General features: G+C 38.0%; 1 protein-coding gene and 1 pseudogene across 7 annotated transcripts in view; both read right to left on the bottom strand.

The window, feature by feature from the left end:
• CD96 (CD96 molecule) overlaps positions 1 to 14031 on the bottom strand; it is a 113016-nt gene that overhangs the window by 5430 nt on the left and 93555 nt on the right. For 4 of the 7 annotated variants that reach the window (XM_039250386.1, XM_039250381.1, XM_039250384.1 and 1 more), the window contains 4 exons: positions 12835 to 12903; positions 12245 to 12316; positions 3466 to 3531; positions 2108 to 2194 (listed from right to left, as the gene is read on the bottom strand). In XM_039250386.1, coding sequence (XP_039106317.1) covers positions 2108 to 2194; positions 3466 to 3531; positions 12245 to 12316; positions 12835 to 12903 — 294 coding nt within the window. The remainder of the gene's footprint in view (positions 1 to 2107; positions 2195 to 3465; positions 3532 to 12244; positions 12317 to 12834; positions 12904 to 14031) is intronic. The other 3 variants (XM_039250382.1, XM_039250387.1, XM_039250383.1) reach the window with 2 other exon arrangements.
• Positions 5659 to 6773, bottom strand: LOC120244060 (annotated as a pseudogene).

Below are 14031 nucleotides of genomic sequence, written 5' to 3'. Positions count from 1 at the left end.
TGGGTTTGGATGCCAGTAACCCACATGAGAGGCAATATGTTTTAATAGTTAATTATGTATCCTACTGGAAATTTTCTATGCATATATAAGCAAACATATATATCATGAATATGTATTTCTTTTCTTACAAATGAGGGCTTCCTATATATGTTGTTCTGTCACTGGCTTCTTTCTCTTAAAAAAATGCTCTTGGAATATTTTCCACAGAAGTACATAGAGAGTTATCTTATTTTATTAAATGAGTGGCTAGTTCCCCAATGTATAGATATAACATAGTTTATTTAATTGGTTTCTTAACTTTCAAGGGTTAAATTTCTTATTTCTAATAACACCCCAGTGAAATTCCTTATACATTATGAATAACTTTCCAGATTATGCAGATCATTTGGGAAAAACGTCCATTTTATGTCATAATTATCTGGATTGAATTTCCTTTATTGCTTCAACTAGATTGTCAAATGTCTGTAGGCAGAGACCAGGTTTTTAATTTCTTTCATTGCGTCAGACTTATTATACTGTTTTTTATAAAGCAAAGTCTCAAGGTATATAGGGAAAAAAACCTGGGTTCAAACTATTACCAAATCTTTTCTATGTATTACATAGTTAAGACTGCAGCAATACGATGTTGTCATGTATATGACACACACGTAGGGACTTAGGACCTTCCTGAGGCTCACCCTACCTCAGCCTTGTCCAAGCACATGCTGAGGGCAGTCTGGCAGCCCCGGTAGTCTTTTACTACTTGCCCATGTGCTATGTTGTATGTGCAGGTGACTAGTTCACAGTAGTTCATGGCAGTAGTGGAACTGGTAAAGACTAGACTATCACAATCATAAAAGAAACAGTCATACAGGTGGTTAATCCAAGACTACACAGAGTTCCATTTTAGTCAAGTCAAAATTTACTAGGCTCTACACTGGTAACAGGTGGGATATAACATTTTACTCCCAAAGTTTTGGAGAAATAAATGAACAAAGGGTTTTATTTATTTTTATTTAATGTTTATTTACTTATTTATTTATTAATGTTTATTTTTAAGAGAGACAGACAAGGAGAGAGAAAGAGAAAAAAGAGAGAGAGAGAGAGAGAGAGAGCAAGAGAGCATATGCACAGGAGAGGCAGAGAGAGGAGAGAATCCCAAGCAGGCTCTATGCTGTCAGTGCAGAGTCCGACATGGGGCTCGATCCTATGAGCTATGAGATCATGACCTGAGTTGAAACCAAGAGTTGGACCCTTAACCAGCTGAGCCACCCAGGCACCCCAAAAACAAAAGGTTTTAAATGAGTCTTACATCAATGCCTAAAAATTTTCTCCCTACCAAATACAGAAAATGAGACCATTGACCTCACGAATGTCTCAATGGAGAAGCAGGGCTCCTACCTTGCCCATCTCTAAAGTAGGCAGTTTTTAAGGCACCAGTATCTGACAGACATTGGTAAGACTTAAGTTTGCATTTCTAGTGCCATGTTGTGTGCAGGACGATGCTCCAGTGACCTGAGGACTGGATGACCTTTGATGCAGAGTAAGCTGAGAACCCAAGTGGAGCATTTAGCAGTCAAGTGAACACCTCCTGAAGTGAATGACTTGATTATGCCCTGGATCAGGTGGGTCTTGGTCTTTTAGGATATAAAACAAGAAGTTATATTTAGCATTGACAAAATGGTATTAGTTTAATTGTAGAAATGCTCTTTGTTCCAACAAAGAGTCTCAGATATATTTCCGCAGGATAAAATGCTTCTCACTACTTTTCACCTGGCTAGTTTTCATCATTTTTCAGATTTTAATTTCAATATATCTTCAAAGGCTCCTTTCCTGTTCCCAGTGAGAATCAGATATTTCTGTTATATTCTGACAATCCCTTGTACTATTTCAGTGTTTGTCACAAATTAATTATATGATTATTTACTTACTGTATATCATCTGCAATAGATTATAATCTTCAGAAGGCTAATGTTTACACAGGTCTCTTCTACATACAAAATGAGAAAGATCTACTTCTTTCACAGTGTATACCCAACAGCTGGCACTGTGTCTGGCAAATGTTAGGTATTCAACAAATACTTGTTGAGTAAGAAACACAATTTTTTTTTAAAAGTAAATGACTCACCAGTGATATGGATGTGACTGTTTTTAGTCGACTTGGCAGTTGTGGGAACTTCTGAAAGTCTTCTGGTTGTGCTGTTGAAGATATCACCTAGAGAGATACAGGGGATATCTGAACTGATCCTTTTAGACTATTTTTTTTAATGTTTTATTTATTTCTAGGAGAGAGAGAGACAGCGTGAGCAGGGGAGGGTCAGAGAGAGAGGGAGTCACAGACTGAAACAGGCTCCAGGCTCTGAGCTGGTAGTCAGCACAGAGCCCGACACGGGGCCCGAACCCACGAACCGCAAGATCATGACCTAAGCGAAAGTCGGACGCTTAACTGACTAATCCACCCAGGCGCCCCTATCTGAACTGATCCTAATAGCCATCTCAACTCCATCAAGTGGTGTAAAATCATGACTGGATTTCCCTTGCTATTTGGAAGGGCTCAATTTTAATGGCCTAGTGTCCTACAGTACTATGTATAAAGTTTTCTAGGATCTTAGGATCTCACAGCTACCAGAGGAGTGAAACCTTCTATTGGTTTAGAGAAAAAAAAAGAGAAAGAGAGAGAAGCTGTACAGCACATATGACAAAACAATATCTGCTAAAGAATCTCCATGAGAAATGTAAGTGGTTATGGAAAATGTCTTACATTGGAGCCATCGAAAAATTGGACTTATCCCTATTCTCCCAGGGTATCAGGAGTCCAGCGAATCAAAATACTGATTCTCCCACTCGAATGTCTTCAAAAAAGTGAATAAAACTTCTTTTTCAACTTTTTAGTAGACAAATCTTTGTTGACAAATCATCTCATTTGCTAGTGGAAAATTACCATTTAAAAAAATTTTTTTTTATGTTTTATTTATTTCTAGGAGAGAGAGAGAGACAGCACGAGCAGGGGAGGGTCAGAGAGAGAGGGAGTCACAGACTGAAACAGGCTCCAGGCTGCGAGCTGGCAGTCAGCACAGAGCCCGACACGGGACTCGAACCCACGAACCGTGAGATCATGACCTAAGCGAAAGTCAGACGCTTAACCGACTAAGCCACCCAGGTGCCCCAATTTTTTTTTTAATTTTTTTTATGGAAAATTACCATTTTAAATAAAATTTTAATGGATCTTGTTAGTTAAGAAATGCTATTTTGTAGATTTCATTTTGAAATAAAACAGAGAAAAAAATCTAAGTCTTGGTCTCCGACTATCTTCTTTGGGTGACCGTGACTGGGAAGAATTTTGGTTCTATTCACTGTTGTTTTCATCATCAAGGTCTGCTTTTAAATACCCGAGATTGGTTTCTTACCTCCTCTTGTTTTTCCACCTCTGCCCAAATAAAGCAGATCATTACCTTCCCTGACCCTAAGTCTCCCCCAAGCACTCACCTTGAATTGTTGAGCCTGCACCTGCAGGGGATGAACTGTCTGTTTCACTGGGCATCCATGGAGCTGCTAGGGGAAGAAGACATCGGAAGAGTCAGGCTGTGTAAAAGCAGTGATTTTATTGTCCCTTCTTGACCTTTAATTGAAACTAGTAATTTATATAAAATAATAAAATGAAAAAAAAAGATGATTAATGAAGACATAAAGTAAAATCCTTGAACTATTCTGCAGCATGCATTAGAATGTCCCAAAATAAGGCAGGAGTTGAGGGAAAACTTGTGATCTAGATGTCTCAAATAGGAAAGGTTTTGATTATAGCCACTTAGAAGCAGGAAGCAGAAATGGAAGGAAAACACTAGGAGAGGTTCCTTCAGCCACAGAGAGTGTGTTGTAACTGTCCTTCTGTCCATCCAATAGGTGGGAGAAAATGAAAACCCAGGTGTGTTATGGCGGCCCTTAGTTGAGAAAAGGTGCCTACCTTGGTAGAACATGCGTGAGGGGATAAAATAGTTGGTACTTGTTCATAAGTTGACATTCTTGGTTGGCTGTGGAAACTGAACTGTGTCAATAGTAAATTATCAGACCCCTATGGTCAAAGGCCTCACTGTGCGAGTCGTCTTGATGGATTCAGAAGCAAACCTTCCCCTTGAGTGGATGGCATCAAACTCAGGCAGTACCTATGGCTTTTGAAGTAGATTTATTGACTCATTTTATTTAGTTTGCCGTCTCTGGCAGAAAAGTGCCACTTGTTGGCAGGCTCTGCATTTCTGTATTTGAGAACAGGCCTGCAGTGTAGTGTAAAGTAAAATAGCTAGAGTCGTACATAGTTGCAACTGGTAGAAAAACATTATGCTCATTTATTTAAAACATTAGCATGTACGATTTTCCAAGTGTTTTCTTGGATGTCAAGACCAAAACAAATAAGCAAAACGAAACCAAACATTAAGAAAAATCCTTAGTCCTCCCCTTTTCTGGTTTCTCTCTGGGTGCCAAAGGTAGTTGCAGCTGCAGACACAGGTATGTTATCAGGCCCTTCAAGAGGCGTAACTCCATGCTTTCCCGGGACTGCTCACAGTGCAGTCTGCTATTGCTAATTCCACTGAGGGTCACCCCAGACATAAGGGGGTTTTGTATGCAGCTATTCTGAGTGTGACTAGTGTGACTAGGTCAGGGAGACGTTCTCATCTTCAGTATAATTATCTGACCCTGCACATGTGATCTTGACTGCTTTTTGTTGTTGCTATTCTAGGCAGAATTCCAAGGTCAATAGATGATGATGGACTGGGTCTTTTTAAAAAGCTCATTTTTTAAAGGCTAAGCCATGAAGTTAGGGATTTGACTAACAAAGAATAACAACCAATTAAAAAGAAATTGGGACCAGGACTGGATTTAGGTAAAATGAAGAAGGCAAATCGTTCCAGATAAACTTAAAAGACTTTTAGCCCAATATGGTGCTCCCTTACTTATTTTTAGAACTTGATACCTTTATTTTTTATCTTTTCAAAGTCTGTTTGTAAGAAAGGATGTGATAAATTAATTTTATGCTAAGATATAAATAGTTGAACAAGTAGTATCCCTTTTGGGGAAGTGGGTATTAAAATTCTCTTTTTCCATTTCATATTTATCATCAGCAAGTAAATACAGAACATTTTGTAAAAACCAACAGTTTTTTCACCAGATCTAGAATGCCAATCTTTTCTGGTCAATATTGATTTTCTCCAGGCAAAATAACCAAGCATAGCACAATTTCAGGAGATGGTGATACCATCAGCATGATCCACGCAAATTACAAAAATGGTAGTACTGAAAATTATGCAAATGAATTGCCACTTCATAAATCTTCCTTTTTAGACTTCTAGGAATTTTCCAAGTGTAAAAAGACTCCTCAGAAAATGTGTGATAAAATTAAACATAAGAATCCAGTTGGGAAAGCAAAAGTTATTTTTCTCATTTTGGCTTTAAGATTAGTTTTTAATCTGTTAAAAAATACAGAGGGGAATGTGTTGAGAGAGGTGAAGAAAAAGGAGCTTCCAGTTGATGGATTCAGCATGTCTGAAAATACTTAGGTAATGTAAAGAAAAAAACTTTAAGAGCGAGAATGTATTATACATTAGAGTCTTTCAACAAGACAAAGAGATGAGCAATTCTTGTATCAATTGCTCCCACAGGAAGGAGGTCTTCCTGAAGAATACTTATTTATAGAACCCTCAGTAAGATAGAGTTGGCCTCTAATGATTCATCTTTCACTAACACAATACTTTTCTAAAAGCTCATCCACTTTATCATTTAGATATCCAATTTTCAGAATGTGTTCCACATTGGCTACCCCATCTGCCATTCTTAAGTTTCTTGGAGAATCTCTCGGCAGAATTATGTTTCTATTGTTTTTTAATTGATTGAAATATATTGTGTTCTTCAAGCCACCATTATGTTTGTTAAATACATGAGTTAATTCTCCTTTAAATCTTTTGAGACTCCGTTTTAATCAAATGCATGAATAAACACTACTTCGACATTTGGATGATAAATACCAGCTTGATGGATAACCTTCTCAAGTACATCACCATTATCAGCCAAAAATATGAACACAGGGATGTTGTGTTTTTTGTTTCTCAAAGAAATTTTTATATCCTTCCTTGAGCATAACATTGGATTCTTCCACAATTCATTTAAATTTAGCATTGGGTAAAGCTTGTTCAACAAGGAAACTATGTGCCTTGAATAAAGGGATACTTTTCTTCTATGGTAAAAGCAGAATCAGTTTTGACAACATAGTATTTTTCCTTAGTTGTAAAAATCCTCTTGACATTCATTTTTGCAGCCAGTTTATGGTTGTCAATAATATTATGACAGGTTGGGCCTCTTTTCCCTTCGTGGGGAAATCTCCTTAGTCCATGGTTATCTGAAGATTGACTGATACCTTTTTGCTAAAGCTACAGATAATTTCTGTAATTTTTGTAGGGTTTTGATGCAAGTTGAACTTCTCCAAAATTTGGGCATCATTTTTACATGCACATTTTTACATATACATTTACCCAGACTTGTCTCAGTTATCTAATCACCCTTAAGACATTCTGAGTTCTTCTGTCCTTGATATTGTCCTCTAACAATGGCATGGGTGGCAAGAAATATTCAGAGATGCAGGGCTCGAATACAGGGATCTCAATGATCTTGGTTTTCCGCCCCATCTTCCTCTTCCTCTTCAGGGTAAACTGGGCCAACACCACCCCTTATCCCAGGATGCACACGCTGGCACTAGTTACCATGTCTGTTCTTGTCACAACCACTTTATCTATAGATGAGACCCTCATGCTCTCCCTGACCATCAAAAAAGATGACATTCATGACCTCTGCTAGCTCTGGAGAGACCCATGAAGTCCTCGGAAATTGGCATGTTAACAGAAGATAGAACTTAGAATCAGAGGAAACAAAGCTTTAATTTGTGGCTGACCTAATCAGGACCTAGGTAGCAGAATGGGAGGAGGACAGTGTTTTAGAGAAGAGGAAAATTGAATGAGAAGTGATTCAAGACATATAAGATTTTAGAATTTGAGGACAAGAGTGGCAAACTTAGAGAATCAGCATCATAGCCAACAGGGAGTATCAAGACTGCAGAGAGTACTGTGCAACCGGAAATAGGAGCAGGATCCCACATTGTTGTAGATTCTGTCATTGCTATGTCCTTGCCATTGACCCTCAACCCCTCAACTACCGCTTCTCCATCCCCTCTGCCTGTGGAAGGAGAAAGAGTTGCTATGAAATTATTAGGCAGAGTTACCAAAAGCCGGAAAAGAACCAACCAGGACCAAGGACAGGGAAAACCATGCACTTGCAAGATTTACGAAGAAGAGTACCTAAATTTTGAAGAATAAGGAATGTATGGTTGAAGAACAGAATAAAGACCTTGTGTGAAGTCATTAAGAAGTACTCTGAGGGGCGCCCGGGTGGCTCAGTCGGTTAAGCATCCTACTTCAGCTCAGGTCAGATCTCACGGTTCGTAGGCTTGAGACCTGCAACAAGCTCTGTGCCTGGAACCTGTTTTGGATTCTGTGTCTCCCTCTCTCTCGGCCCCCCCACCCCACTATGCTCTGTCTCTCTCTGTCTCAAAAATAAATAAACTATAAAAATTTTTTTAAAAAAAGAAGTACTCTGAGACACAGGTGTGTGTGTGTGTGTGTGTGTGTGTGTGTCCGTGCATGTGTATGAGGTAATGGTGAGCTTGTTGATTTTGGTAATGGGGCAAATTGGAGGCATAGGCACCCATGGAGATGCATATCATTTTTCTACTTGTCTAACATACACAGACTGACTGATTTTAATGTGGGTTTTGGCTTCACTGGACCAGATGGATGGCAGGGAAAACAAAGAAAAAAGTAATCAAGCTTCACTTTTCTGCTCCATGGCCTGATTACTTGAGTGTCAGGATGAAAACGTCTCAGGATGTTATTAACTTTATATATTTGGGGTATTTAGATGGTCAGATTTGGTACCCTCATTTCATAAGTGGCTAAAGTAAAATACACATGTCTGTTCCAGACTGTTGGAAACTTGGAAGATGAATGGGATTAGATTCTAATATTCTCAAGTTGATAAAATGACAGTAAAAGAATATATGAAAACATATACTTATGAATTAGTGTAAATGTAATGCACTCACAATCTTCCAGTGACATCCAAATACATATAAGCTACACAAAATGCATGTATAAGCAAATATCCCAGTAGAATGTGTTCAGAAATAGCAAGAGCCTTAGAAACACTGTTCATGGGTTTATTTCACCAGGAATCTATCCATTATCATTCTTTATCTGCCTGTGAACATTTCATAAATCTATTGAAATAAACATACTAGAAGGAAAAAAAATCCTATTACCAATGCCTGTCGTGAATCTTGCCAAATGCATCATCTAATATTGGATGTCACATTACCGTCCAATCCAACGAGTAGAAACATGTTTCAAAAATAGTTTGGGAGTGAGCAATCAATGTTAACTTGTCGGATCCTAATGTGTTTTTGTGAATGATTATAAATAGAGCAACTCATCGTGGGGAATTTTTTTCTCTAAGCTTACAGATTAAAAATGGCAACTAGTAAACAAGATATTCTTATTTGCATAAGTAGAAATGTGGGTTTTCAGGGCTGGGAAAATTTTGTTTGTTGGGTTTCAGAGTCCTTTCTTAGATTTCACATTTTCTAAGGCTATTTTATGGTAAGAATGATAAAGAGATGTTTGAGGATAAATGAAGTTTTCAAGTAGGAAAGGACAGATGATGTTAGAAGGGAAAGGGAAAGGATAGATGCTATGAAGAATTGCAATAGTTCGTTTCATTATGAAATCTATTTAAAAGGCCAAGAATATATTTGTGTAAATTATAAAGCACTTTCCTGCAAGACCCTTTTAGTTTTCCAGTTTCTGGGGCAGAAAATACTTTGGGCAGCCTCTATGCTTCATAACAATATGATGCATGGGATGAAAAGGTTTTATTCTGGGCATTCACAATATTAAAATAACAATTTAAATAAAGCAAACAAAAAGTTTAAAAATTCTGATTAAGCTGATCTTTCTTTTCTTTTCTTTTTTTTTTTTGGAGAGAAAGAGAGAGAGAGCATGAGCAGTGGAGGAGGCAGAAGGAGGGAGGGAGCGAGGGAGGGAGGAAGGGAGAGAGAGAGGGGGAGGAAGAGAGAGAGAGAGAGAGAGAGAGAGAGAGAGAGAATATTAAGCAGGCTCCATGCTCAGCACAGAGCCCAGTGAAGGCTCAATCCCACAACCCTGGGTTCCTGATCTGAGCTGAAATCAAGAGTTGGACACTAAACAGATTGAATCACCCTAAATCTTTTTTTTTCCACTGTGTGTGTGTGTGTGTGTGTGTGTGTGTGTGTATTCTCTTCTCTGTCTTTGCACACATGTACACAGATTCTTTCAATTATTCAAGAAATATTTGCTGAGCACCTACTGTATGCCTGCCACTGCTACAGTCATTTTGATACTATGGTAAACAAGACAGGAAAAAGTTTAGGTCCTTGTTCTTGTATATCTTACACTTCAGTATAATTTAAACTAAAAAATCAAATAAATCAAATAAAAGAAATAATTAGGCACCAAATTATTATCCTGAGAATGAAAATATGGGATAATTTATATATAATCATAGCATAAATTTAAGTTGAAGTTGAGCTTTTTCCAATAATCTTTTATCATCATTGCTACATAATTTCCCCATAACCAATGAGTATTAATTTATTTATCTATTCAACAATATTTGTAGAGCACCAACTATCTGCCATGCATTACCTTAGGCACTGAGGATGCAGGTAAGCAACAGAAACAAAAAAGATCTCATGGACTTAACTTGTATTATACTATCAAGAATAAAGGATGACAAACTAGTATAGGTAAAGGAGAGTTTCAGCAAGTTGATTATAAACTCAACTTTATGTTAGCACCATAGAAGATAAATCTTAGTCTATTAAGTATGGACTTTCATCCCCAATCTAACTCATATTTTTAATCTCAATTTATATCTGATGGGTAAAAATTTTTGTCAATTGATTATATGTGAAATGATTATCTGATTCTACTCTTCATTTGCCTTTCCTGTTTATTGGAGAGGCTAAGCATCTCTTTGGATATCTTTAAAAAAAAATTTTTTTTAATGTTCATTCATTTTTTTTTTTTAAGAGACAGAGAGAGCGAGCCAGCAGGGGAAGTGGGGGGGTGTGGGAAGGCATAGAGGGACACACGCACACAAAGAATCTGAAGCAGGCTCCAGGCCCTTGATCTGTCAACACAGAGCCTGACATGGGGCTCAAACTCATGAACTGTGAGATCATGACCTGAGCCGAAGTTGGCTGCTTAACCGACTGAGTCACCCAGTTGCCCCTCTTTGGATGTTTTCTAGCCATCGCGTTATATCTTTGGTGATGTGCCTTTCTGCTCATTTTCTAACGTTTTTGTATTTTTAAAAATTGATTTGTAGTAGCCATTCTTTATATATTCTTGATATAAAATTCTGATCCTTTGTCAATTATGTATTCTTGATCAGTTTCCAATGTTTGATTACATATGTGGCAAATATCTGCTCCCACACTACAGCTTGCTTTTTTTTTTTTTTTTTGCTTTTGCTAAGGTGTTTTTTGATGAAAAGAATTTTCTTAATTTTATTATATTCTAGTCTATCATTTTTATGGTTTGTGGTTTATGTCTCTTTTTTAAGCCCTTCCTTACCCCAAAGCCAGAAGGAAATTCACCTTTATTTTACTACACACCTTAATGTTTTGCTTTTGACATAAAAATCTTATATGCCATGGAACTTATTTTTCTGTAATGTGCATGAGAGGCATACATTTTAGTACTTTTTTTCCTTATAAATAATCAGTGTTTCCAGATCCATTTGCTAATTACCTCTTCTTTAAAAAGTTTTTTTTTAGTATTTTTATTTACTTTTGAGAGGCAGAGAGAAACAGAGTGTGATCAGGGGAGGGACAGAGAGAGAGGGAGACAGAATCTGAAGCAGGCTCCAGGCTCTGAGCTGTCAGCACAGAGCCCAACATGGGGCTCAAACTCCCAAACTGTGAGATCATGACCTGAGCCGAAGTCGGACGCTTAACTTACTGAACTACCCAGGTGCCCCACTAATTGCCTCTTCTTTTATTAGGAATGTGTCATGCCACCTCTGGCATATCTAGGTTACATTTATTTGTGGATCTCTGGGGCGGGGGGGGTTGGTGCTCTCTCTTCTTTCTTTTCACTTCTTGTTCTTGGGCACTAAATTCACAGGTTTCTATTATATAAACATATATGTTAAAAGAAATACACTAAGTTAAATTAAATCATACATAGACTAATGGTGGAAGTGTGTCCTGAGTTAAGGATTATGATTAATCCAAGTGTGTGCACCTGAGGTCCACAAAAGAGATAAATTAAGTAACTAATGTGACAAAGAGCAATATTACACATGTTCCTTTTTGCTCTTCAATTAATTTCCTAAGGACAAGTTCCCAGCAGTGAGATGACAGAGCCAGTGCGTATAAAAGACTTTCAGAGGCTTTAAATGTACAACTTACAGTCTTTCCTAAAAGACACACACACCTTTACCCTTTGTGGAAAAGGGCCTGGTAGTAAAATCCAGAGGTCTGCAACCAGTGGCCTCCGGGGGCTTTGCTTCAGCCACATTCCAGCCACTTCCCTGCCACACAGATCTTTGTCTTCTGCCACTAAGAGGCAGTGTACTTCCTCTTCAGATCCTGTTGATACCTGCTAAAGCAGCAGACACTGTCGCCGTGAGGCAGCCCGATTAAGTGGCCAAACCATTTCCTGCCTCACACCGGGCTCCCTCTTCTCATTGTTCTCAGTGATATGTGTATTCTGGCTACCTCACTCTTTCCTCAGTTACATTCATACTTTGCTCTCTTCATCTCTTTGCTCTTTCTTCATGATTTTACTCAGATGTTACCTTCTTCAGTAAGGCCTTGTGAAACTACCTGATTTAAAACAGCAACCCACCCGCACACCTGATTCTCATTGTCTCCCTCCACTGCTTTATTCATTCCCCATCACTCATCACCATTTGCCTGTCTCGCTTCCACTAAAATTTGGAACATAGATCTCTTTTGTTCACAGATGTATCCCTGGCAACTACAACAATGCTGTAAACACAGTAGATGCTTTGTTTAGTGTTTGTTAATACAATTATGAACAGAGCATGTAGTAGTTGTGCATGACATGTATTGGATGAATAAATGGGGCCCAGGAGACCCCAAGGGACTCACAGTGACACTTACAGTTATTGGTATCTTTCCTGCCTGAGGTCCAGGAGTAGTTGAGGCCTTGGGTAGTCGCACTGGAACTGCTGGCTGAAAGACAAAATTCTTAGAATCCAACCTTTTTGTACAGCTGTAATTTAACTTTACTTTGATGCACTGAATTTTTAATCTATGTGACTTTGGGGAAATCTGAAATTGAAAATACGCTTTCCTACACAGGAACGCAGCTGGCATATTAAGCAAAAGCTCTGTAGTTTATGCTTAATGCCAACTTGTCACTGATTTTCTTTCTTTTTCTGTTCTTGTTGCCAGCTCAGATCACTGGGAGTACTGTCAAGATTACTTTAATGTTACCTTAAAATTCCATGAGAAATGAAACGTACAGTATAATAATTCACCAACCCATATTTTTAAGATTACAGTGATTGTCCTATCAATATATAGCCACCAATTAGATTACAATTTGCCACAGAGCAACTCAAAACCAAGACATCAAACATTAAATGAAAAATGTAGCCTTTGGCCCAAACCTCAACATTGTCATGGCTATACTAAAACTTGTGTTTTGTCTCTCTTCAGTCACATAAAGAAAGCCTTACTATACTCACTTTGAGGAGTGGTATTTGGAGTCGATATACCCACATCTCCAAGGGCTGTTGATGATGTAGCTGGATATCCTATTTTGAAAACAAATTTCCCAAACTGTTATAGGTATATACATTCCCATGTTTGATATGTTGCCATAATTAACAAGGGTGGCATGCAGAGCATGGAATATTAGCATCAGAAAGAACCTTGGTGAGGGGCACTTGGGTGGCTCAGCCGGTTAGGCGTCCAACTTCTGCTCAGGTCATGATCTCAGTTTGTGAGTTCAAGCCCCATGTCAGATTCTGTGTTACAACAGCTCAGAGCCTGCAGCCTGCCTCAGATTCTGTGTCTCCCTCTCTCTCTGCCCCTCCCCTCCTCATTATCTGTATCTCTCCGTCTCTCAGAAATAAATAAACATTAAAAATTTTTAAGAAAAAAAGAAAGAACCTTGATAAATACAGTGTCTAATGGCTTCATTTTACAAACTATGCACCTGCATCCAAAAGGCATATGCTTGTGGCTACGTACACAATATTCCATATCATTTATGTGATATTAACTCAGTTCTCCAAGTGTATCACATTCACACTTTCAAAATCTGATGTTTTAACGTCTATTGTGTGCCAGACTCCAGTATACATGCAACAATGAACACGAGGTCCTTGTCCTCATGGAAATTACCTTGTAGTGAGTTTTCACAATTGCACACAATATTTTCATATGTTAAATATGGTTACATATCTACTTCAGTTCTTAGTTTTCAAAATCATCCCCATCTTTACAGTCTGTCCTTTGCCATTCTTCTCCTCTCTCTTCCCCTCCCCCGCCCTGTAAATGAAAGACTAATTCATATTCATTTGAAAATATCTCAGGGCATGAAGCAAGGTAGATTGAAAATGAAAAATTCTCTATCACAGTCCATTTGAAAAAATGGTTTATCTCTTGGGAAAACAAATGTTTAATGCATTTTATTTGTGTGTATTTCTCCTTTGTTCCAAAAACATATTTAAAGTCATATACATAAATATTCAATTCAACAAGATAAAAGAAGGAGATAGAAAGGGAAACTAGAGACAAGGAAAATATAGTTAGAAAAAGTATGTTAACCTCTGTCTAAACCTAAGTGGGGACAGTACACAAAATGCATTTCTTGATGTCATGTACTCTTAATAGATTTGAGTCCGACATTTCATCAGAACTTTCTAGTAATGATGCTA

The sequence above is a fragment of the Hyaena hyaena genome, unplaced genomic scaffold, assembly GCF_003009895.1.
Source record: "Hyaena hyaena isolate Hyena2069 unplaced genomic scaffold, ASM300989v1 scaffold_366, whole genome shotgun sequence".
NCBI lineage: Eukaryota > Metazoa > Chordata > Mammalia > Carnivora > Hyaenidae > Hyaena > Hyaena hyaena.
Note: the sequence above shows the minus strand (reverse complement) of the source record. Positions and strands in the feature narration are given on the sequence as shown.